Raw genomic sequence first — 27,727 nt, forward strand, 5'->3', positions numbered from 1 at the left:
TCTTGATATCGGGTCTGGTAGAATTCATGCTAAGCTTTTTTTATCAAGTAGCAAGGCTTGAACCCAGCTCCTTTTACATATGAGAGTTGCTTTATTTTATTTAGAAAGAAATACAATGCTAAACTGCCATTGCTTCAGTATTCTGAATTCATGTGACTAATGTTCTTTGAACGTAGGTGCAGCTTTGATGGTGCAGAAGACAAAAGAATCCTGGGGATGCAACTTGACAAACACAACAATGCTCTGTATGTGGCGTTCTCCACCTGTGTAGTTTCAGTTCCCCTTGCAAGATGTGATCGCCATACAAAGTGCAAAAAGTATGTATCTCTGCCTTTATTTTTTAGAACAGTCAGAATATTTTTCCTGTGTTTAAATGAATCCAAGTACAAAGAGCTATAGCACCCAGGGCTTTACAACTGCTGCTCTAATCAAGCTCAAAACAGCAGCAGTCAAAACAAGCTCAAGGAACACTCCTGAGTGTCTGAGTGTGTTTCCCAACCTTACAAAATTGCTCAAAATTCCCTGTCTGTCATTAGTTAGTAGTGCATTCATTTAATTAAGATTAATTAAGATGAATCATTCTTCTCACTATTTTTTGTTTGAATTTAGGACTTGCATTGCTTCCAGAGACCCATACTGTGTGTGGTTACGGGAAGGTGGGACGTGTTCACAGCTGTTAACTGGTACTAAGTAAGTCAACACAAATCAGCTTGGAAATCTTGACTGCTGGGTTATTGGGAAAATCATACTAAAGTGGTAGAGTAAAAAATGTACAGTCAGGCACAATGTTATTCATTCCAATCCTTTACCCTATATTCCATGCCTGGTAACCATCTGCCATATCTCATATTAGAAGTAGTTACGTTATGTATACAATTTATTTATGTGGTAGGTGGTGAAGCTGATCCAGCATAACAGACCAGTACCTACTGTAGGATTCTTGAAGTGGCTTACCTAGATTGATTTATGACAGTGTAAATGGCAGGCAGCCAAAGTTGGCTGATTGCTCTCTGCACTATGTTTTTTTACATATTTAGACTTTTCCAATACAGATGAAATAAATTCTATAGGAAGCCTGTGTCAACAATAAATAAAAATAGCCTGACATACAGTAATGAAAAAATATTGATATTATAATTGCAGTTGCATTAAGACAACAGTAAATGCTGAATAAAGGGAAAGCAACTGCAGTGCTACTAAGGGAAAGTCAGTACAATACGCTAGTCTTCCATAAAAGAATTCATTATTTGGCTCTAATACCAGGGTGCTCTCAAAATCAGTCCCCTAACTATAACATTAAATAAAATGTAATCTCATAGAAACAGGAAATATTGTAAATATGATCAATTTAAAATTCTTTATCATTTCTGAAATAAATTTTTATTCTTTATTATTTCCCTTTGTCATGTGCTTGCTCTGGCTAGACAATGTATTGGAACTGTTTCAAAATAACTGACTCCGAAACAAAACTGCATGTAGAGAGACAACGGATTGCTGGTTCATGACCATGTTTCATATTATCAAAATTGTTACATTTTAAGTTTTGTGACAGTTCCCCTTTAATCTCATACACTACATTACAGTCAGACTGGAAAAAAGACTATTATTATAAATGCTAATGTAAAACCTTTTTCATTCTGTCTTTGTTTATTTTACTAAATTAAAAGCAAACTGCTTTGGATAAAACCCAAACATCTGAGTGGCTATGTTTCCCAAAATACTATTCATGCGTCTGAGTAATATGGCACCTCAGGCAACAGTGACGTAGCAGGCGGGGGTGTGAGAGGATGCTTGGGTGACGCACAGAAAATAGCACTTACTGTGTGCGGAGTTTAACACTAGGCTCTATAGGCTCTATAAAAAATACTGCCAAGACTGGACTATTGGCTTCCATATAGGAAACAGTAATTGTGCCCCTTGGGTACTTTTAGGATTCTATTAAATGAACAGATCTCGTTAAACGTGGGTTTTAAATATTAAGGTTTCTAATGAGTATTCACAGGACTGGTTTTGGGGGAGGGGAAACAGAACATTTGACCTCAGTCTTTAAGAATCAAATAGGGCTCTTGAAAAAATGTGGATAAATGCAGTGGTTATACTAGAAGATATTGGGCCCCACAGCTAATTCAATTCAGGGGCACAAAACATTTATAAGTTGACCTATGATATCAAGATATATTGAAGATGTTCATTATTTAAGGAGTTATGGTCCCTCTACACTCATGGGCCCTCCTGCAAGCATAGGGTTTGCTTCCTCTGTAGATACACCCATGAATAAAAGTGCAAACAACATCTTATGTTGCATACTTTCAGCTGTAGGGCCTCAGGCTGACAGCAAAGATGTTCTAACTGCCACCTTGTCCATCTGTTCTTAATCTGAGCTTGAGAAATGTTACTGCTACCTTTGCATTCCCTAGACACCTGGGATGGTATTGATATAACAATGGAGGAAAATAGAAAGGGGTATCATGTTTGGAAATGGATTCACCGTGCTTTTAATGTACCCTATTATATGCATAATGCTTACATTATAAGGAAGCACAGCTTTAACTAAGTGGAAAGATAGAGCTCAGTTGCAGCGTAACGATGTTATTAAAAGGAACGTTCCAGGCCACTGCCTTCTCTTCTTCAGGAATGCCATGTTTTCTTACTGCTATGTATTTTTCCTGTATGGTTTTCTTTTAGAGACAGCAAATTGTGAAGCGTTGATGTTTTTATGCCAGTTGTGTGAGCTGTGCATGCTGGGAGTTGTAATCCTGTGTTTCTTTTTGCCTTTGCAGAGTGCCATTTGAGCAGGACGTAGAGCATGGCAATACAGACGGCTTAGGCGACTGCCAAAGTAAGCAAAGAATCAGCCCTATGTTTAGTTTGGGTGAAATAAACCTTCCAAACTCCCAGAGTCAACATTACCTGCAACAATAATGGCAAAGACGCTTTGCAGTAATGGGCTGGAAGAATTCTAGCATTGTGTGCCTGAGGTGTAAGGGGATCTCCATGTTTGTATAGCCGCCACATGCACTGTTTATTCTGATGTGGTGAAGCTCTCAGCAGGAAGCCGGGGTCCATGGGGATGGGGTTACATTTCACTCATCACAGTTTTCACAGAAAATTGTAGAAATAACTTTTTTTCTCTTTCTGTTTTTTTTCAGATTCTTTTGTGGCATTGAATGGTAAGAAATAAGATATTTAAGCTCAAAATTTGAATTCCTTCTCTTTCCTCTTTTCTTTTTCTTTTTCATAAATTCAGTTTTTTCAGCTTCACTGATTAAAAAATCTTTTACCCCTTGACTATTTTTTTCATAGAATTTGCAACTTCTCCTCCACCAGATCAGGAAATATATTACCACACAGTGTATGGTCAGTTTATTTGTGTTGTGTAAATAATTCCTTCAAAGCACCCTAAATAGTAGCATTAGCATTAGCTGCCTTTCCATTTTTCTCACGTGGGTCCTGTTTTACTAAAATTGCCATTTTTTTAACTTATTTAATTCATTAAAAAAGCAGCAGTGATTTTGGTTCATTGTGATTGGATGTATGAAAACATAACCCATTGGCCACCTGCTTCTGCTGGCCCATGTAGAATTTGTAGACTTTTGCTTCTTACTAGTAGTTGTGTTTTATTTACTAATGAGTAGATTAGCTATTAGGGCAACATTTGTACCCATCTAAGAGTAAAGACGCTAAAAGTGGTTTGTTTGGGCTTCATCTTAGTTTAGAACTATATAGAGCCAAACCAGATGATTTTCTCCTATCTAAGGTAGCTTGCATTCGAGAGAAGCATGCTATGGAAGAATGAATACATATTTCTAAAAGTGTGGGTAGACCATGGAAAATGCACTCTGGTAAAGGAGCAGCAGAAGAAATGGGAAGGCATGTGTTTCCCCATAGATAAGAGAGCAATGCTTGATCCACAGGTGACATTTCCAGGTGCCACAAACTGCAGCCCTGTGTTTATCTGCTGTATGTTATTGCTGTTTAAACTAGAAGATACGTTAGACTTTGCACATGTTTGTGCAAACAAAATATATATGGAACAGCCACTAAACTAACAGGAGTTAATGGTTCTAGCAGAAGTTAATGGTTCTGAGCCATTACACACAAGCTAATTTTTAGAAGAAACTCAAATTGTGCCACCATTTAAAATAATTGTTCCTTTTAATAAGGAAGATTTCACTACGTTTAAACCAGGGCCCTTTTTTCCATGCCACATTACATGGTCAGTAAAGTAGATAATATACATTTAACTGTTCTGTAGATTGCTGAATAGAAAGGGTGGGAGGGACGCAGTAGAGGCACACAATCCCAGAAGCAGGTTACTTTATAGATATGAGATCTGTAACAAGAACACCACAGAGCAAATGAAATCTTTTCTTCTTTATTACCTTATTAAGGTTTGTGGGAGGCACATCGAGCCCCACTGCTAACCTTAATAAATTGATATCACATTAATAATGTATTCAGCTCCTTTAATCTGATAATACTTGTGTAATGGACTTTGAAATTGCCTGGCTGAGAGTATTTTCATACAAATGAACAATAGCCGCCTCTTTTAACATGTGGCTGAATAAACCGCATGCTGTAATTTAAAGAGAACTTTTAGTCCCTTGTAGAGAGCTATTTCATGTTTTTGATGGTTTCATAATGGACAAGCGAACACTCGTGCTTTGAACATCTAATTAAATAAAGTCTGAGATGAGTTATTAACCTGCTAATATAAAAGGCCTGTATTTTGGCAAAAAAGGGCAATTTTCGTGAATGGGACCTTTTTGTACTGCTATAACTAAAGTTACATTCCATCCTCTTTGTACTACTTCCTCTTGTCCATAGCTGTCTAATTAGGATGCTATAGCTGTTAATAGCTAGTGTTAAAAGAATCTTTTTCCATTGACTATTAATTGTTTTATGTAGAACACATACTAGATGTCTTTATAAAACTCCATAATTTCTTGTGAACTTTCTACTACAATGTCAAAAAGGTGAATTTCCCAGAAACTGACTGTTTGGGTTCGCCTGTTGTTTATCGCTGTATTAATATCGCAAAAACGCCAGTCACACTTTACTGCTGCACTGCAAGTTGGAGTGATATCACCCCCTCCCTTTCATCTGTATTGCTAAAAGCGGTAGATATCAGAATAGCACTCAATAGTAAAAAATCCAAGTCCGGCTTGAGACTCTTCCCGGTACATAGGAGTAGGAGAAACAATAAGTTACCGGAAAGCAGTTCTAATATGTAGCGCTGGCTCCTTCTGAAAGCTCAGACTCAGGCACAATGCACTGAGATGGCGCCTACACCCCAATATTACAGCTAAAAAAATACATTTGTTGGTTCAAGAATAACATTTTAAATGGTAGAGTGAATTATTTGCTATGAAAACAATGTAATTTAAATAATTGCACCATAAAAATCACGACAGAATCCCTTTAAAGTACATAGGCACATTGCATCCCAGAGAATATAGTATCTTGGTAACTAGATAATGCACCTATATGCATATAGATCCACTGATTGGACCTGCTCACTGAATAACAAAAGGTTTGGCGAATATTGTCACCCATGGGCTGTACCAAAAAAAGACTTTTACAAGCATTTGCTCTTCAGCCTGTCAACCAGATTACAAAGGGAACTTGTGCAGCACAGTTAGCCCCAGAGTATATACACAAAAAGACTCATTTTTGGCTGCTAGTTGCCAGTTTGCTGCAGTCAGATAAATTAAAATAGTCTATTTATTAAAGGTAATTATGTTAAGGCACTCCTTGCTCTTCCACATAGTTGAATTAGGAGCTGTTCAGTCTATCCCACGCTTCTTCTATATCATGCGCATTGTGCCTATTGATGCAATATCGGACTGTGGCATTGGGGGGCCACCAGGGCTGTGAATTAAAGGGCCCTCCTTCCAATGTCTGCCCCCATACTGTGTACCTTTTACCTCCCAAAATAGATCTTAGATGAGCCTTAAAGTGATGTTAACCTCAGGCAACCTAATTTTTTGCACCAAACCTATCTGCAATAGTGTAAACCTCTACAAGCATATTAGAGATCTGTTGGTTTATTTGTATATCATACAGAAGCCAACATTTAATTCTAAATATGCCTTGCTTCTGTTGTGGTGCTAACTATCTAGGTTTTACTGCTAACACAAGGAAAAATATTTTTAAGTAATAATCAATTTATTCAAATCTAAATATGATGTAATAAATAGGGGCATAAATAACAGTGCACATGTAATGTTCTGCCATTGTATAAGTGCATTTATGGGAAATTTAATTTTGCTTCTTTCCAACTGAGATCATTCTTAAAATTCCTCAGGCATATCTCATCTGGGCATGCTACTATTTTGTACTGCCAAGGCGCAATATTGAGCATCTACTCAAAAAACATAAAGGCAAATACTTGTATATGTAAATAGACATATAAGCAATGGCATGTGGCTATTATATCCTGGCTCCTTATGCTGGATTAAGTAATAGGAAAGAAGACAGCCAGTAGCAATACAAACAAAAGGGCTGACATAATTACTGCTAATTATTAGTTATAGGAGCATTATTGCTGCATTTTCCCTTCTCATTGAGAGTTGCCTGATATACATTTGCTATTGGATTACAGTGGACGACACATTTTAACTCGAAACCCTGCAAGAAAGGCAGCGTGCTCATGATAATCACTAACATTACTGAAAGTCAATTTAGTCACTGTCACTTAAGATGATTTTATTGGAACTATTATACCACAAATCACCCAAAGCATATTTAGCTGAGATTCAAATGATCATTCTAATCACAATACCAATTACAGTTTTCAATACTATTATCATAATAGCCCCATTCTTCTTCTGCAGAATGGATTTATTTCCTAGCCAATGTTAGCCGTAGACCCAATGAAAGTGCTGATGTGGGGGACATGTATTTGTTCCAATAATTCCATCCATGCATTAAGGAAAAGAAGGCCAATTAAAGAAAGCACCAATCGGCACAACAATGAAGAAGCTGTGCTGGCTGATCATCTCCACTGGTAGCTGATCTCTCCTCCAACACCAAGCTGAGCCCCATTGTATAGTATATACAGGCGCCACAATAGTCTTTCATTTTCAGTCAGCACTGACTACTCAGTGTTACTCTCTGTGACAATATGTCTCTATTCGCGGGTGGAAGGGCGTTGCTTTGTTACCTACAGAAACAACATAAGTAGGTCAAACACTGTAGCGTTTGTCTTCGGCCTACATTGTGCCTTTGTTGTAAGATTTATTTTATTGACTTCTTCTACAACGTCACTGACAGATGCCTGAGAGCTTAATAGCCCGAACAAACAGCTTTGTTTGCTGAGTTTATTGATTTATTCATGTAGTGTAAAATATTTTACCAAGAAGGTTATATCAACTTATAAGGCATGGTATTTTTATTCAACTTAAATAAACAAAGGAAATGTATTATTTACACTGATAATATATATGTGATATACTATATATAATGGCAAACCTGATGCTTATATATAGTGAATAATGTATCCCCTATCACCGAGGAGTGCCATGGCCATTTAAAAGTACTAGGCCGAAGTTCATATTTTTCAAAAGGGTGTACATTTATTATAAAACAAATACACAAATTTCGGTGAGTCTGTGACAGGAATTACATCACTAAGCACCGATTATAACTAATGACATCACTAAGCACCGTTTAAAAGGATATAATTTACAGGTTATTTGTGGCTCTTGTGTATACATATGGTATAACATGGCGAGTCACAGATGTAAAATATATGGATATTATAAGTGCTTTTATACAGGTCTTAGAACTCCAAACTTACATTGTATCCTTATATTTTATTTTGGGGAAAGTTGTTATTCAGCATAGTTTTTGTGTTTAAAAAAAAAAAAATATATATATATACATATAAATATCCTGTTTTTATAAATGACTTTCAACTACTAAACTATAGCTAGAATTTAAAACCATTTACATTTTTATGTTAAGATACTAATTGCATTCTCTGGGAATCTGTATGCATATTTGACAGCTAGACCTGGAATTCTTGGCCTTGGTGTAAAAAAAAAAGAGATAATCATTTTATATTATAGAGTTAATGAAAGGATAAACATACAACTGAAATTGTTTTGAGAGCTAAATGGATCCAGTGAACCTTCCCAGTTTCAAGGATTTCCTTTCCAGTAGGAAAAAGCCATATAGTGTGTAAGATTTCTCAAGTGTGAGGCCAAGATGTTAAGGTATTTTCTTAAAATATGTAATGTCTCACCATGCTTGTGCTAAACCAGAACGCTCAAATTCCTTAGATCCCAGCACCACTTCCTACTCCAGAGTGCATGAGGGATACGATAGGGGAAGCATGTTGGATTGGAAAGACATCTATGACTCCTCTGAGAATACAGATCCACACGTCGCAGACTCTTTTCATAATCACCAAGACAAAAAGGGTAAGGCCTTGGAAATAATTCTTCTAGATAAACACTGAGAAGTGAACGGGAGGGAGGTATTATTTGTGACCTTGATGCTTTCAGCCTAATGCAATATGTTAAGCAAAGGATGTACCCTCCTTGACCTATACATTAATGCCATCATGGACTAAAAGTCCAAATGTTTGTTTTCCAACACTTATGAAAACCACACAGGAAAAGGTTGTTCACATTAACAATATACAACTCATTATTTACACTGCTGGGAGCTGTAAAATATGTGCTATTTTCAGATTCTTTGCAGTCATACATGTCAATCAGTTAATCACTCCATAGTATAGCCAGGCTAGGTTGGCTGACTGTCAGGATCTTCTGAGGCATGGCCAATGTTCAAGGAGTATTTCACTATAATTTAAAGTCGGGTTATCTTCCATGTGTACGTTTGCTTTTATACACTAGTTGGAGCTGCCATATTATTATCCTTAAAAAGCATTTCATTACGCTTTGCATTAGGGCTACTGCTGTTACTGGGGGCCAATGGAAAATATCTAAGCCTAGTAGCATGGCTACTCATTTTTGTACAAGTAAAAATATCCTCTAGATGTATGTTCTTTCCTCATCATAAACTCTCTGCCCTCACAGTTTATTGGCAGAATGAAAACAAGTAATACTTTTCAAAAGGCTTTAGATTTAGTTAACATTCCCCTTCATTCTGCTTTACCTGCATTCACAGGGGGTGACTTCTGATATATTAGAGTCACGATTAAACCGAGAATGTTTTCTGAGGTAGAGTAGTTTAAGGCACTTATTGTTTTGTAGCATTAAGATATAAAGGACTTTCAGGTCCTGTTTACGTCATGGAGGATATTAAACAAGTGAATTGCGGCATCATTTATTTTTACACTGAAGCAGTGCATCTGAGATGGAAGCCATTGACCTGTAACCTGCGGTGATCAGCCCTTGACGGTTGTTGTCTTCTCTTTCCACCCACTGAAAGCAAAGCATAGCTAATTCCTAACATTGATGTTTTTACTGATTAAAGCTCTGCCCCATCATATTAACCTGCAGAAAAGAGCGGAATGCTTTATGTATTAGGTAAATTAAACATCTGCTCTGAAAGACTCGAGTAGGAAATCTGGAACGCATTCTGTTTTCAATTTCTGATCATTTCAAAAAGAAACAGCACCCTCACCGGGGACATTATATCATCTAAATCATCTAAAGAACTAAATATGAAATTATCCTAATGCTTTTTCTCCTGTCATTTGAACAACTAATTGACATTGCTTGGTTCCTGCTACTACATACAGGTAGTAAAATGCACGTCTTCAACCCTGATATATGTTTATAGCCATGTACCAACCTGCATTTAAGGAAAGAGAGACCTAGGCTACAAGTTCTCTGAAATATAACTAGAATATAGGATGATTGCCTTGAAGAATGTATGTAGAATAGAAACGTATGTGCTTAACAATGACATGTTTCCCTGTGTGGTTTGATCATTTGTGCAGGGGGATGAGGTGGATTTCTTTGTCTGGTGTTAAAAGAACCATAACATACAACTTGCTATTGCAGTATAACCTCTTGTAGACCTTAATTGTAGCAGCTTCTGAATTGCAAAATGTAGAAGGTAATAATTCTTTCCATTCTCTGTTATTTTTCTGCATTTTGTAAGTAAAGATGCAATGGAATCTCTGAGATAATCTCTTTTCCAGAAAGCCTTGGGATGTTGTTGAATATCAAGGCATAATCGGGGAATCAATTTGCTCTGAGCATACTGACTTAGCTGAAAGCATCATTCACAGAACCATGTACATAATACAGAAGAGACAATGGTAGCAGTGGTTACGCATGGGTGTTCCTCATTATCACATGTGTGTGCTTACTACTCCTTGCCTGTCTCTGGGCATTTACACAGGGACTCTTTACACATGCCCAGAGAGACAAGGAGTATCTTTGCTATAAAAACAATACAAATCAAAGTAAAGCTTGACGTTTTGTTATGATTTTATGTTTAATTTCTTTGGTGTGTTTTGGTTTTTTGTTTTTTTATTTTCATTTGACTTTTGGCTGATGATTCAGTTTTGTCAATCTACAATTTTTACTTTTGTTTTGCAAAGTGCGATGTGGTGTTATTTAGTGTAATTTCTTTGGAAGATTGTTTCTTTAATTTCCATGCTGACACTAATGTTTCTGTGTACTAATCCTTAATTCACTCGCTGCTTTGTTTGCTATGACACGTGTGGTGTTATGATGTCACATCCATATGCTCAGCATGTGTTTCAGGTACAGGGACATGGTGGCATTGGAAGCGGGAGTTGGCTTTTAAACTGGCTTTGCTCATGGGGATGTGACATTTGTTAACCACAGCTTAATTAGACAAAGATACTCTGGAGTTATTTTGCCTTCTATTTTAACTGCCACCCAAGTTTAAATTAAATATCAATGTGTAATTTTCTTTGTATTATATATACATAAACATTCATATATATATTTATATTTGTCCCATGGGCACTTTTGTACTTGCAATAATTGCCCCTGATTGTTGACATTGCAATCTCCCTGTGCATTTTGTATAATAGATGAACAAGCTGCCCTCTTGTTACCTCTGAGATTAAGAGAGTTAAATAAAGAGAACTCCAGTGTATCTTTCACTCCTGTGCAGTGTTTTTTTCACAGATTCTTGTGTGTTTTCTTCACCTCGCAAAGCTAATGTAACCTCACTTTCTCTCCACTAACGCCACCCCCCTGCTGCCATTGTACTTAGCCTCTCTCCCTGACTTCTTCCCTGAAGATAAATAGATTATAAGAACAAGTCCTTTTTTGTGTGAAATGTTCCAAGGCTTTACCCTCTCGGTAGTGGCATAATGCTTGTTTATGTGTCATAGATGTACTAACTAAATCTGTAGATGTCAATGTAGAATGTGGAAGAAGAAAATGAATCTATTTTCTTCCATACTGAAACTCCCATTTCCCATGACCTTCCCTGTCGGTCCTTGTCTGGTTTTTCTTTTCTTTACACCTTTCTCTAGATGAGATTTACTCCTTAGAGGTAAATGCAGCCAACTCCCTTGTTTTATCTTGACGTCCCTGAACGTCTGGAGCCTTCTCAGTTTGCTTAATGAGGTTGATAAATTAGCCACAGTCGTAAGCTGCTCAGAACTCATGTAATAGAAGCATTGTCTTTTTAAGCACACATGAACTGCAGGTTGGTCTGAACAATTCAATGTTTGTCTCTCTTCTGCTTACGATTTTGTAATGAAAGATATTGTGGAGACTAGCAGACAATTTATTCTGGATAATGCTGAAAAAATTTGATCGATAATGTTTGAAAGGCAAGTTTAACCTTTTCTATTGAAGGTAGGAAAACTATAGCTAAAGTTCTTGTTCCTATTGAAAAATAATTTTTAAAGTGGTTGAGCATAGAAGAGTAATGTTATACTTAAGCTGCCTTAACCAGACCATATCTGGAGTAATGGTAGCTAAGCTCACTACATCCCATGTTCATACCTTCTCTACATTCTAAATTTGTACATGTGATTGGGAGTATTGGTACTCATCATAGAAATCAACAACATAAAATAAAATAAATCTGAGCTTTTTTTGTTTCAGTCACAGGATTCAAGTCTGCTGCGGCAACCAGCTTAGCCCCTCTCATTCAAATGCATAAAGAGAAATTTTCAGAGAAGGGTTTTTTTTGTAATAGATAGTTGGTTTCACCAGGGAATCTTGGGAAATTAAGCTGTTTTTTTTTCCTAAGTAACAGAAAAATGTTTTGGCAATCAAAAATATCTAGTTTATTACATGACTGAATCACTTTTATCAATGAGCAGCTTGTATTTCAGCCTTTATAAGTAGCTGCTTTTGCATTCCTTTAATACTTATATTGTCGTATACCTTCTTAAATTAGGGGATTTGTCATAACCTACTTGGCAGCATTAAAATATTCAGCTTTTGTTTCATTACCATCAGCTAGAGATAGAATAGATGCCATCATGGACAAAGATGTAAATCGGGGACACTCAACCTGCAGTCTTTAAGCTGTTAATATAGAACCACTAACAGCAAACGCTGAAAGGCCATGCTAATGTAAATACAATGTAGTTATGTATTTTACCAATAATATTTTGTAAAAAATCGTGGAGACCAAGAGATGTTCTCTTTTGAACACTTATATGAAAATGGAATGCCAGTGTTCGGAGGCAAATGCATATGTTCATTTATCATTTGTGCTGTTTTTTTGTTTTTTTTTTAACCTTATTGAACTGTAAGGATAATGGCCTTCAAAGATCAGTGGCATATTATTTAGTGCCATCTGCTGTTGGGTAGAATTCTGTTTTAGTAATGTAATTTCTTCAAGAGTAATGTTCATTTTTTCATGTTTGCCTTGTTAACATGAGGTACAGTTTGTTTTGGATTACTTTTTGGCTCCTGATATGGTTTTCCTACAAAACAGGCACTTGTAAAGTGAAAATGATTCTTTAATAAGTTAGACCACCTCTAAAGACCATTAACCTCAAACATGTATATAGTTAGGGCAATGGCAGACAGAGATGCTTAGGGCATTTGGCACACCTTGATTTTTCCACACTAAAAACACTGCATCAAAATGACTTGTGCGCACTCCCTTGCTGACTAAAAGAACTGTGTGATAAGCAAATAAAGAGAAAAAACAGGGGCTACACACACTGAAGGGTGCATGGTGCCTAACCCATTTATTTGCACCCACATAGCATGACAAGAAAGATATCTTTCTGGATTGATAAACCTTTTACAAAGAGCAATTCTACTATTACAAAAGGGCTCCCTATAGGAAAAAGGAATCCAAATCCCATATATCATCTGCCCTTGCAGCCCAGTGAGCACATGGGATGTTAATGTATATTTATAACTGAATGCACATCCCAGGCCAAAATCAGAGTAATTGCATTTTCCCCAGATACCCTCATCAGGCTGGGAGGCCAGTGACTGAATGCTGACTTTCCTTTGGCCACTTAGTCTGGGCTTTGATTTTCATGAAGCAAAGTTGGCTACGTTCAACATAGAGCTCGGGTTTTGAAATAAACAGAAATACCAAACAAAGAGATGACAAACTGTATTAAGTTAACGGACCATCTTTTCCTTATGCGCCTCATGAGTTTTACGAGAGAACAACATCAGGCTCCATGTTGTCTGTTCTTGATTAAAAGGAAATATAATCTGCCAAATCTGCGGCAGCAAAAGTATGCACTCTGGGATGGATATTATAATAATACCTGTCTATTAAATCTCTATCTATCTCAGAGTCACTGTAACACATAGGCATAGACACATGCATAACATAGGCAATCTAATCAATTCCATAACTGAGAGATTGGCAGTAGCCAAGGGTTCCGGCAGTATACTAAGGGAATAAATAATGACACCAACTCTCATGATATGTTTTGAGAATAGTTATAACTATATATGTCTATTAAGAGTTTCATTTATCCAGGTCATGATATACAGTGTCTAGTAGTGATAAGTGATAAGTCGAAAGCAACTGGACTTGCTGAGTAATCTTACAAACAGTTCCCACATTCAAAAATACCAGTTGCTTTAGGACTGTGACATACGGGGAGATTGTCGCGGGGGACTAATCTCCCTGCAATGTCATGTCACCGGCTAGAATGTAAATCGCCAGTGGGATGGCATACGCGGCACCACGATTTGTCGAAGTTGCCTTGAGAGGCAACTTCAGCGACTTCTGCAAATCGCGGCGCCGCGTATGCCATCCCACCGGCGATTTACATTCTAGTTGGTGGGATGGCATTGCAGGGAGATTAGTTGCCCGCGATGACGAAGATTTGTCGCGGCGCGACTAATGTCCCTGTGTGTCACAGCCCTTAGACATATTTCTGCTGAAAACTGTAACTGTTTATCTATTTTTAAAAACCAGGGTGCACCATTCCTTAGACATGTTATATTTAATGGCAAGGATACACAGAGCACTGGAGCTCTGAGGGAAAGGAACAAAATGCTACAAATCTCCCACCCACATTTAAATTATATGGCAACTGCCATGATTGCTCATTGTCCTGCTTAGTGACGCTCTGAAATGCAGAGCCATTTCTACAAAAACACTTTTACTGGCCACTTTTTCACTTGTATCTGTGGATATTAATTATGTTTGGTCTGGTAGCTGACACTCATATGAATAAATGATATTACTATGATATAGAGCCATTTTGTTGAAAGCAGTATAATAAGCAGCACAGAGTTACAAATTTCAGAGCCACATTTTCAGCCTGTAAAACCCCCAGAGTTTGAAAGCTGTGACGTACTGACAGACTAGAATAGAAATCGTCAGTATAAAGTCAATCATTTATGCAATTTTTTTTTTTCAGCATGACTTTTTTGGTCCCATTAGCTTCTGTGGATGTCTCCAAGCCCATTGAGGCATCAAATATTTGTGTCTGTGGAGCTAAGAGTGAATTTTTATAATTAGGATATCAGGACAAATTAGCTTTTGCCTATGTGTATCACAACATTCACCACCCTACATGTAAAAAGGGCATTCTTTTTAAAATATCCAACTACGAAATTATACAACAGTTAAGCTTTTTAATATCAAATCAATAAAATGGAAACCTGAACACAATCAAGTCAGATTTAGCACTGGAATATTTTTCAAGGTTAAGTGTGGCATAAAGTAGTAATCAGACCAATTCACATAAATAAGTTGTGTTTGTGGCAGCAATGTGGAAATTGCTCATTTTCACGTGTAAATATTCCTTAGCACTCCAGGCAACATTAGAATGCAAACTTTGTATTGCAAGCGGATTAATATTTACAGTTTTTGGCACAGATCTTTATTTTGTTTCTATTTCATCTTCGTGCCAGTTTTCATAAATGCCCTTAGGGCTTTCAAGGAAGATAACAGTACTAGGTAGCAGGGATCGGTCAGCTCTGAGAATTTCACCAGAAGGGGCAGACAATTTGACCACGAGATACTGAATAAACTTTCCCAGTGGTCAGTCACAATCCACCACTAGTAGTAGTTCGTTCTACTCACTTCTTTTTCTTAAAAAATTTTGAGAGGCTAAATGCAGCTGAGGGTTCCATATTTAATTCTTGATGATATGATCATGGGAACATATGGTATAAGGAATAACCATGGAACAGAGTTGGATAGCATTGCATTATTAGTTTATTGATATCAGATCAAGAGAGTCAGTTGAAGGGAAATATATTTGTAACTTGCCCATTGCACTACAGATTCATATTTGTCTTCCTTGACATGTGTGTTGGTCTTCGGCACACTATAACGGAGCGTCTGTTTGTTGCTTAAACAGATATCATGTCCAGAGTGTTGTCAACATTTTAAGACGTATAAATTTCCATCTTGTATTCTTGTCTACCTCACATTTTTATATGTATATTACATTTCTTGTAGTATTGTATACAATCTAAGGGATGCTCATTGTCCTTCACTGGTTTAAAGGCAAAACTGATTTTTAGAAATGTCAACAGACTTATAAGCCTATTTTTTGGACATCCCTCAAAGGAACCTCGAATAGTGATCCTGCCAGAGAGCTTATGCTTAGCCGTAATACCACTTTGTAAGATGTGGTAGCTTCCCAGTGTCATCCACATAGCTCAAGGAAGCTGTTTTACTGAGTAAATCCAAAGGGGTTGATCACTTAACATATGCACATATTTCCACTGTTTCTGAGAGGCAAGAAGAGAGAGCGTTTTGCATTATCAGCAAGCAAGTTCAGACCAAGATTTCCATATGATAAGGACCATCTGTTTAAGGCATACGTGTTCTGGCATTGTCTGACCTTAGCGAAGTGTAGTGTGAATCATTTGTAATCTTATTAAAAGCTATTGCAACCACAGACATTTTCAGATCAAGGGTACATGGATTCTGGATTTGTTTTGACAGCCAACAGTGATTCTTTATAAACGATTCCCAGTTAGAGACAGTGAGGTGTTATAGCTAGTCTGGGCAGAGAACATACTTGAAAGTGCTTATAGTTTAAAGTAGGTTACCGACAAAATATTCAGAGGTTTTTAAGGGTACCAAACCTTGTTCATCTACAGCTGTGATGTACATAGTATTTGTATTTTTATGTTACTTAAGGGATGCACAAACAAATCTCCATGTCTAGTCTTCCAGTGCTAGTAGGTGGGTGCCATATTATGTATATGTCACATTGGTCAGTTTTGTGATTTTGTGCACTTTTTCATCCCTGCCATGAGTTTTATAAACTCTGCTTGCTTTCCATTGAATGCTGTCATGATTTAAGTGACAAACCTTTAGCAGTATCATTTTGTCTCTGCTCCATAGTGCCTCTGTACCATGTATGTATGTATGTATGTATATCTTTATTTATAAAGCGCTACTTATGTATGCAGCGCTGTACAGTAGAATACATTAATACAAACAAGGTGTTAATAAGATAATAGATAAATACAAAGTATAATAATAAATACAGATAAATACAGCAGCAATAAGTTAAGAGTCGAGGACACAAGAGGAAGGAGGTCCCTGCCCCGTAGAGCTTACAATCTATATCTATATATATATATACCATGCATTACCTTTACTGTCTAAACCATTATGTTTTTTCAAGGAGACACGGTGGCAGCCAATTAGATGCATTACAACAAGGGAGCTTAAGTGGAAAGGCATTAGCTGTATTTAGCTCTGTACAATATGGACTCTGCTCTGATTTATTTGACTTGGTGTCTATTAGGGCGAGGAGAAAGTCTTTTAAACCTTTGTGGTGTCTCCTCTCCTTATGTAAAGGTCAGGACAGCTTTCTAAATATAATACTCCCATTGGGTTTGTACTTTACTTAGGACAGCTTTATGCGAAATTGAACCGAAGGGTCAAAAATGTGGATTTATGGGATTTATATATTACATTCAGCTAAAACATGCTCTGAGAAAAATGAGACAATTAAATAGATTGGTTGCTTCTGAACACTGCAATCAAAGAAAAAGTCTGTGTTCACCCCAGGGATAGGGTACTTTTTTTTTTAAGAAAATCCAATTTTCGTGATAGTTATTTAAACATTTCCCTGATACAAGCAGCTGCATGCTGTAATAAGCACTTCAAAAAAAAAAAAGTCCCTGCTTTGCAATATCCAGTCCTTGGACATTGACTTGATATTTCAAAGTCAATATGCCTTTAAAGCACAGGGAACATCAATATGTTACTTTCACATACAATTCAATAATTTTGTGTCTGTCTTTAATTGTCTGCTCAGTGCCAAGAGCTATTTTCTCTATGCATAGCTTATACATTCATTCTCATTGTTTTCAAAGAATACATATTAATGGGTTGAGTCCAAATGGTCTGGGAAAGGGCTGTCCAACTGGAGGCCTGTGGGCTGAATGTGGACCTCCAAAGGGGTTTTTATCAGCTCAGGGGATCCATAAACTTTATTGTATGACATCATCATATAATCAGCCCACGACATGTAATAAATTGGAGAGCACTGGTCTAAAACATGGTTGGAAAATGGTTTTTATCACACTTTTTAGGACTAATTCAAGTGTATTCATATGACATATGACTTGAAGCTTTTTTGCAGGATTCAATGAATTCCTTTAGTGTTCAGCCAACCATGTAAACATGTGGTTTTTAATGCTCTGGGGGTCCCCAACACTTTTTACCAGTGCGCTACATTCAAAGGCTAATTCTCCCTTTTAGGCACTAGCCTAACACTTTTAGGCTAGTGCCACACGGAGCTGATTCTCGGTCTGCATGTTATGGAATCAGCCTCGTCTGCCTACACCCGGGCAGAGACAAATGCTTCCGGGTGCAGGCAAGGTAGGAAGCTGGTACCAGCATAAAGGCATGATAAAACTTCCAGAAGGTTGCAACATAAAGGCAGTAATTGGCTATTTGGTAACTCCATTTGGACTGCTAGCCTCCAGGGGCCTCTGTTTGGCAGTACACTTGGCCTTTATACCTCTAAAACTTGCCTCCATGCCAGGAGCACCTGCTTTAAGGCAACTGGGAAGGGGAAGAGCAACATATTTACAAGCCACTGGTTAGGGGATGAATGCCCCCAGACAATAGATGATATTGTATTCTAAAAAATATTAATTTAGTGTGTGCTGAATATATATTGGTAATGTTTGTTCCCAGTAATTCCTTCCTAAGCCTGGTATAAAACATATTCCACTCTCAGAGTGGAAAAATTATAGGAAATAGAAATAATGGAACAAAAAATTATTGAAATATTTTCTGCTAGATATAAAAAACAATCTGTAGGTGGCAGAAAGGCAAGTGGGTTGAATAGCATTTATCTACAAGCTTTGCCTAAGGATGGGAAGCTTGAAATAACTTAACACCCACAGAATGTGCAACTTACTAGCTGCAACGTATCCAGTCATTTAGAGTTTGCAACTAATTAGTAGCTTCGTGAAATATCTTGCCTTTAATTTATTGCATTCCACATCCATTTGCCAATGTTTAGACTTCATACAACACCATCTGTTAGACATTACTGCAGAAGTACTAAAAAAACGGAGGCTGCTTCTTAAAACATTTTTTTTCTAATGGGTCCTACTTAGAGCTTACTGCCCAGACGCTGCTTCAATTAATGGATTAGAGAAGGAAAGAAATTTCTAATTCGTCATGATTTCCAGTGTCCTTTAAAGGAGAAGGGAAGTTACAATCACTGGGGGTGGCAAAATGTTAGGCAACCCCCCAGTGATTGTAATTGCTTACCTGAAACCCCTGCTTGGTGCTCCTGTCCAGGCTTTGCATATATGCAGTAGAGTTAATAGCCACTGAAATGTGCTATGTTTACATTAACAACAAACAACAGTAATGTGCCACATTGCGAAGCAATGTGTTTTGAGTTCGTGGCAGATTTTATTATACATTGGGGTTAATGAATACAAGTTTGCACCAAGTTCAATAATTTATAACAAAATTAGGAGGTAGTGTCTCTGGTCCTACTCCAAAATTCCAAACCCATCAACACAACCCTGTAAACATTTGGCCGCAAACAGGACTATAAAATCAGTGCTGTGTCTGGGTTCAGTGCTGTCCTAGGCACCAGACCTCCAACCACCTCCTTCGCTCCTACGTCGCCAAGTACTGCCTGCGCGTGTGTGCTGATCACTGAAGAACCACCCTCAGCTACATCACCGGATATAGCAGTAAGTGTCCAGCCATGGGTTGTGAAAATTATACATATATGTATTTTTTTTTTTGCTAAAACGTATTTTTATTTTCTGTATAGGCACTTGAGAGCCTAGGCACAGGTCCTTGCCATTTATGCAGATTTAAAAATGGTCTTGAATAACTGAGGAAAGTAGTGATATACACTCTTTTACCTGCAGGTAGAATTAGACCAATTTGTTTAGTAGAAGTAAACTGGCTGAATATCCACAGAGTTAGTCATATATTTTGGGCACATATGACCATACTACTCAGCCATCTGGGCATGAATAGCTAGTTGGGAGCCACTGAGACAGATTTTCCATGCTTACACAGATTCTTATGTTGGTCTAAAGATGTGAAGAGGAACCCCATCTTCTTTTCCCTTCTTGCTGTTCTGAACAGTCTAGCAGTTGGCCTTAGTGAACAGTATAATACAAAAACCAACGTGGCCATAAACAGCCTTTGGGCCAATTAGTTGGAGTACCCTAAAGTTCCCCATCGGTCCCTTAGACCGATTTGGCCCGTGTATGGGCACTATCGATGGGCCTGCCCGACCGATATCTGGCCTGAAATCGGGCAGATATCAATCGGGCAGATATCAATCGGGCAGATTTAAAAATCTAGTCGGATCGGGGACCGCATTGGCTAGTTGATATGGTCCCCAGACCCGTGTATGGGCACTACCGATGGGCCTGCCCGACCGATATCTGGCCTAAAATCGGGCAGATATCAATCGGGCAGATTTAAAAATCTAGTCGGATCGGGGACCGCATCGGCTAGTTGATACGGTCCCCAGACCAACTTTTCCTATACCCGTCGTTATAATTCTATCGTTAGTCTGGATTCTCCCGATATCACCCACCCGTAGGTGAAAGATATTGGGAGAAGATCCGCTCGCTTGGCGATGTTGTGGATCTTAAGGTCTGGCACATGTATGGCGACCTTAAGTAGGATCATATGCACCCTATGGTGTAGTTGCTGCTACCTGAGGAGGATTCCATACAATTCTGGTTGAATTCAGACATACTCAGTGGTGTTTGCCTAATTGTAGCGAAATAATAAAGCTCAGTTGCTCCTAAAATATGCCTATTAGTGATGAGCAAACTTTTCGCCCGTTTCGCTTCACTGGAAAATTTGTGAAACAACAGTAAAATGTGTGGAACAGCGGAAGTTCCGTGAAATTGTTAAGGTTGTATAGAGAGATGCTTTTATTATTCTATATACAGTGCTTTGTTCTAATTGTGTGGCTGATGGGTTGCAATTAGGTATGCAGTCCTTTTATTTGAAAGGTAGGGTTCAGATTGGTTTGTTGTGTATCTATATATTTTAGGAAAAGGCATTCAAGATTTAGCTAGTCCCAATACAAACTAATTGGTGTAGTAGGGATTAGAGTCACTGCTTTGGTGCAAATTAGCCCTAAGTATACAAACTCCTGTGATATGTTTTCCCTGTTATTATAGAAATGTATTTGTTAATAAGGCATTTTAAGGCACCCAGTCTGTATTTTATTGTCTAACAGATCAAGGGCTGTGCCGGCAGGCTGACAAGTTTTCAGACAATAATTGTAGTTTGGGGCTACTTGTGCAGTTTTCCGTTGCAGTCCAAAAGAACTGCCATTCTTCATGTCTGTTTATTTTCTTTTTTCTATACTTGAGACCAAATCAAATACAGACATTTGATCATATAGCATGGAACAGCAACTTGTTCCTCTCTCGAGTCGGAATGAAACAAGTTTCGTTATAACAATTGTGTCTCTCTTTTCCTGTCACCGAGCTTCATTGTATGAGAGCCATCCTCTTTCATGATGTAGTTTTTATTTCTTTTGGTATATTCTGCTGTGATGTGTGAGACTTCCCTGTCTGAGACTGAAGCACCTCCTGTCCCACCAAAGCTTTCAAATCTGATGTCTCAACTTGCTGTTGCACCCAAATAATTCAGTTCCTTATCCCAGATTCCAGTCCTTAATTGCAGAAATATACTGGGAATCATTAAGAGTACATTTTTTTGGAAGTCTTTTTATTTGTTTAGGTGTTTATAATGTTTATAATAAATGTTTTGGACCCAGTACAGGTATGGCATCCCTTATCCGGAAACCCATTATCCATCTCCCATAGACTCCATTATAAGCAAATAATTCTTATTTTTAAAAATGATTTCCTTTTTCTCTATAATTATAAAACAGTACCATGTACTTGATCCCAACTTAGATATAATTAATCCTTATAGGAGGCAGAACAAGCCTATTGGGTTTATTTAATATTTAAATGATTTTTAGCAGACTTAAGTTATGGAGATCCAAATTACGGAAAGATCCCTTATCCGGAAAACCTCAGGTCCCAAGAATTATGGATATCAGGTCCCATACCTGTACAGAAAGCAAATAATATGCATGTTACATATTACACTGTAAGTATAATGTAGCTGAATCCATGTACTTTGCAAAGAATCTATAGTCTGTGTACCACAAGAACCTTCTGTTTGCGCCAAGTAGACGTCCCCTCTTTGGTAATGATTAATGCCTTTAAGTGGGAGTTGACCTCTCTTCCACATTCCAACTGTTGTGTTCTTCAGACTGGGCATAAGGGAATAAATACTTGCTTAGAATTCTAATTGCCCTGGTGCATTGAACATGGCCTCCACCCCTTCACCCCTAGGAAAATATAAACTAAATGAGCGAGCTGGCTTTTGCATGACATTACTGAAATATATGCTGTTGTTAGGGCATTTGTGAAAGTAGCCAGATTCAGACAGGGTCCTGCTGTATAGGGTACGTACCATTCATGATATCTATGAAAATTCTGCCCATTACCTGTTTTAAAAATAAAGTTACAAGTGCTGCAGGCTTTAAAAGCCTTTTCCTAATGTGACATAGAAGTTGCTATAGCCCAATGCTGGTTTTGCATCTGCAGTTTCCATGTAACTTGCCAGATAATGCTAGGGGTTGTACTTCATCATCACCTGGACAAAAATGTTGATATCTATAGAGGACACAATTACAAGAAACACAAAGCTGGATAAAACATGTTTTTTTTTTGTTAACAAAGAGAATATTTAGGCTTTGTAACAAATATTTGTAGTTTCCCATCTCTGTACACCCCAAGCATGAAGCATTCCTCTCCTGATTGGCTGCTCTTTATGGGAATATATATATATATATATATATATATATATATGGATGGCAATATATTATAAAACAGTTAACATTTTTACATTAAGATAGTTTGATGTAGCTGGCAAACACAACTATACTTATAGCAGTGCTAACACCTTTAATTCAGATTCATCTTGTAAATAATGACTTGTTAGTACAACCTATGCCCAAAACATGGATTAACCCAATTTAATAATGAGCTTGATGGCAAAATAATGCAGCCTTGGTTTTTGTAAAGGGATCTGCACTGCACATGTAATAGTTTTCTTGCTATAACTATATTTTCCTCTTAAGCTGTTTTATTTTAATGGCTTTCAGGGATAAAATCCTCTGCTGCCAGGATTAGGGTAATGGCAAAACATGGAACTCTTAATCCTTTACACTTAACAATAAATTGTATTTCGGATTTCACTTTATATTGTATAGCTTATTAGCTCGGCAAAGCAAGACTAGAAATTGAAAAACGTCACATAGTGCTTTAAGTATTGATAAAGGTAGCTTTGTAATCCATTTGAATTTGTCAGTGAACAGAATATCAACAGTTTGTAACCAAGTGGCATTTCCCGAGGTTTAGACATTGAGACTTTTTACATTAATTTTTGTATACTCGGCTGCCCCTGTCTAATTTGCAGAACTGTCGTTAACGCAGTCGCTTGTAATAAAGAGAATTCCTGTTTCTCAATAAAAATAAGACCGACACAGAAAGATTATTGTGGAGAGTTGGGGAGGCCACTGGCCATTTGTTCAGCTCTACACAGATGCCTATTTATCACTTCAGTGCTGTACAGTGACTGACACATCCATCACATGTAACCAGCTCTAATCAATAGATTATATTTCTGGCAGCCTCTTGAAATAATAGCAAGATAAAGATTAGTAGAAGTGCTGCGCGTCTGTGTTCAGAGCATTCAGTCATACTACTTCTGCAGTGTATATGATTAGTGAGAGATAGCCGAGACCTGAGCTTGGAGCACGTTAAAGACGTGACTGCTAAGAGACTGTTCCTTAATGGTCATAGCTGAATATCAATTATATTAATTGCAAAAGGAATTAAGGAATTAATGAACTGGTAATTAGTGATTTTTGTGAGCCATTTTATACTTAAACATTCAAATATATGTATTATGTTTTATAAAACTGTTGAATTTTAAGTCAGATTTGCTTAGTAATGATTTGTGGATATTGATCAGTTGTTTATTTCTGACTTAAACACTAAAACACAGGGGTCTGGCATATTGTATGTACCAAATATTCCTTTACTTTCTATATGTGTGTGATGGGAGCTGCTATATGTCTTACCTGTTGTGAGGCATTCTCTATAGACATCATTTGTAAAATGTAATACATTATACGACAATAAAGTATAATGTTCCATTGCTCTCTATAGAGAATACCTTTACAAGGTAAGCAATTTAACTGTTCCCACTTACATATGTGCATACAATTTCAAATGAACGATGACCATTGCATACATTGTAAGGTGGGCAGGTAGAGTCCCTCAGCTATGGGACAAACATAAAGGGCACATTACCCAGGGCTCATAGTGCATTTTGTTAAATGCGTTGCCATGCCATGGGGTTCTCCGTTAATTGATCTAATGTTCCTAAGTGGGTCTGTACATAGGGGCAAGATCTATTTACTGTTAATCACTGTCCTAAACAAACCAGCTAAAGTTCTTGCCAAATACTGTTTGAAAACACTGCAGTTCTCAAGTTAAGTTTTTCCAATCACTACATTCCCCCAGCAGAGTAAGCAAAGTAATTTGGCTTTGGCATCTTTGTAGCCTAGGAAGCGTACACAATTAAAAAACTACTCCTGTTAGTGTATATGGCTGTTTATTTTCACATTGTATCACAGGTCACCCAAGTATAATCTCTAGTGACTTCCAGGAAAATTAAGGTAGCCATACACAGGGATATTTCTGCTGCCGATTTGGGTACTTCAGACCGATTTGGCAGTTTATCTGCCAGTGCATGGGCACCCCCGATGGGCCTACAAGACCGATCTCAATTAGGCAGGTTTGATTTTCCTGTCAGGTCAGGGACCACATTGACTCATTGATTTAGTCCTCTGTCTGATGGCCTATATACCCATGTTTCTGATTTGATGATTTGGCCCGATATTGTCCTTAAATGGGCATATTAAGAGAGAATCTCATTTGGCAACTTTGCCAGACAAGCAAATCTTGACGTGTATGGTCATCTATAGGCTGGCCACTCATGGGCTGGCTTGTGGGATATCTGTTTCACTGGCTAATAGGCTCAATGTTGTGCAATTTGTTCACATAGATTTCTATCCTCAGACCTAACCGATAGGACAGCAGTCAGAGGGTGGCCCTGTACTGTTTTGGATTCACAGAAGCATTCATTGATGAAAGCCCCAGTCAATCTGCAGCCACACTTTTTTGCAAATCCATCATCACACTATCATAGCTCCTCCCCTGATGTGCATATGATTTTACAATTGTGATAAAATCACTGCTGCACACAAACCAATTCCTGAGAGACAGCTGAACAAGTAAAGGGTTTGTTCAAAGGGTGTTATTGTCCTGCACCAAATGGGGCAGATATCGATCAGGCAGGTTTGATTTTGCCTTTGGATCAAGGACTGCATCTGCGCATTGATGCAGCCCTCATCCTGATGCCCTGAAAACCTTCAATGCCATATCATTATTTAGCCCTTGGGCCAAATGATCAGATTAGCCCAATAGTGCCCTCCTCAAGGTGGCCATCTGTACATGTATTGCCAATTTAAGATAGACTTGTCCAAAGTGGTTCAGGGAGATGTAGCCATTTCTTTTAGGGCTCTGGCACATGGGGATATTAGTCGCCCGCGACAAATCTCCCTGTTCGCGGGTGACTAATCTCCCCGAAATGCCATCCCACCGGTGACAATGTAAGTCGCCGGTGGGATGGTACACGCTGCGCAGGTGATTTCGGCAAATCGCCGAAGTTGCCTCGCGAGGCATTTTCGGCGATTTGCCCAAATCGCGCCTCCGCGTGTGCCATCCCACCGGCGACTTAAATTTTCGCTGGTGGGATGGCAACTGATGGCAACTAGGGGAGATTAGTCGCCTGCAAACAAGGAGATTTGTCGCGGGCGACTAATCTCCCCGTGTGCCAGAGCCCTTAAGGGGTAGTAGGTTAGTGAATAGTGCTTGTGCATAACTTTTTGCCTGTTGTTTTAATTAAGAATTTTTGTTTTGCTAATCAAAATGAATCAGCAATCCATTGAGAATCCCTCTGTATAAACAAGTCCCTTCTTACATCTTTGTCAGATAAGGAGCAGCTCATTATATAGAGGCTTCTTAGTGGACTGCTGGATTGTTTTGACCTTACTCACTAGAACAGGATATATGAGACTATTAATTTTCATTTCTTTTTGCCTTAGTTTTTGTCCTAAGTGCAAAAGTAAGTAATAACAAAGCAAAGATAGGCACACCAAGGTATACTGAATTCTTGTTTTTGCAATAGTCAGTCAGTATTGAATAGCTTTGGCTAAATGTATGGAGCCTTTGAAAGTCTTCAAACAAGGAAAAATGTGGTATATGAAATACTTCTGTATGTGTGTTTGCAATAAAAATAAGGTTGAATGTGGTTGCTGGCTCTATAGGGGTGGTTCCTAAATTCTTGGTAAAATAGATCATTTGGGTTTAAAAAGATGGGGGGGCTGTACTTCTACAATGGACTTTATCCTTACTGATAAAACTTGGGGGGTGATTTATCAACATTCACGTTTGAATGTTTTTCACAGTTTGAGCTTTTTAACAAAATTCAAATTATGTTTCAATAACTAAAGTGTCTGATATTTTTTAAGTGAAAAAAACCCCCCAAAAACTCAAATGTAAAACTTCGCCATCTAAAAGCTTGTCTGTGTATTTAGAAGTCACTGGGAGTTGTCTTAGGCAAGTCAAGCCATATTTTCAGTTCGAGCTTTTCGAGTTTATAAACTCACAAATTCAAAGTATTTGAGGTTTTATATTGGAACAGGTTTTCCATATTAATAAATAAGCAAGCATTCTAATTTTTTTAAAATGCGAGTTTATTTAAATTGGAAAAACACTTTTGAATTCTCAAACTCGAAAATTGCTAAATAAGCCCCCTGGTGAAACTTGTGGCAATATTAATGTAGATCTTTGCATAGCAAACCATAAATATGATGTGTCATAATGAAGGCTATGGCCACGTATTGTATATAGACATAGCTGTTGCTTACTGTCCTTTGCCTAATTTAACATTTCTTAAAACATAACATTTTCTTGGCATTAACTATGTTTTCATTACTTACTGCCTCTGCTTCAAATTATTCACCACATTAATTGTGACGCTGTCAATATTAAACACGATTTAAGGGAAAAAAATCCCCCGGCTAGTGTAAGAGCACTTAGAAAAGTATCTGTTATTTTGATCTACTTAATCAAACATGACAAAATGACACGCTCGTTTGTAGCCTGCCTAGATGATGGGACAACATATGTGTAATTGCACGGAGTGCGCTTGAATTCAGAGTAAATGGAAATGGCAAGTGGAGAAAATTTCCTCTATAAATTCCTGCTTCGGTAATTTATTATTGCTCAATCATTGTTCTGAAACAGAGAACTAATATGGCATAAAGCTTAGAATTTAGAACCAATGTGCCGCCAGATTTCTCCGCAATTCATTTTTTTTTCTGGAAAGAAATGCTCAAGACGTGTCCCTCATGTTTGACATTCTGAAGGCAAGCCAGCATGTACAATCATTTATCCTTAATAAAGGAATCTTAGAATTGTGTCTTCAGTTTGAACCCTCCTAACATCTGCTGGCAGCATAATTATATTTCACAGAGAATGTGTTTGTTTAATACACTTTGTTAGCAGTTCTTTACAAACATCACACATGCCCCCCCAAACACACATACATTTGACATCAAGTGCATGTTTTGTGCATGCATTCATATCAGATCAAATGTGCAAAAAATGACACTTGCGTAATTCATTTTATTCGCTGTATATTTGCTAATTTGCAAAATCAAACCAGTCACAAA

At 37.7% G+C, this 27,727-nt stretch overlaps 1 protein-coding gene across 5 annotated transcripts in view; it reads left to right on the forward strand.

The window, feature by feature from the left end:
* sema6a (semaphorin 6A) overlaps positions 1 to 27,727 on the forward strand; it is a 132,889-nt gene that overhangs the window by 81,518 nt on the left and 23,644 nt on the right. For 2 of the 5 annotated variants that reach the window (XM_018090709.2, XM_018090705.2), the window contains exons 14-19: positions 177 to 317; positions 610 to 690; positions 2,781 to 2,839; positions 3,150 to 3,170; positions 3,304 to 3,357; positions 8,286 to 8,426. In XM_018090709.2, the coding sequence (XP_017946198.2) occupies positions 177 to 317; positions 610 to 690; positions 2,781 to 2,839; positions 3,150 to 3,170; positions 3,304 to 3,357; positions 8,286 to 8,426 (497 nt within the window). The remainder of the gene's footprint in view (positions 1 to 176; positions 318 to 609; positions 691 to 2,780; positions 2,840 to 3,149; positions 3,171 to 3,303; positions 3,358 to 8,285; positions 8,427 to 27,727) is intronic. The other 3 variants (XM_018090712.2, XM_012968509.2, XM_004910486.3) reach the window with 2 other exon arrangements.

Source organism: Xenopus tropicalis, chromosome 1 (genome assembly GCF_000004195.4).
Source record: "Xenopus tropicalis strain Nigerian chromosome 1, UCB_Xtro_10.0, whole genome shotgun sequence".
Classification (NCBI taxonomy): Eukaryota; Metazoa; Chordata; class Amphibia; order Anura; family Pipidae; genus Xenopus; species Xenopus tropicalis.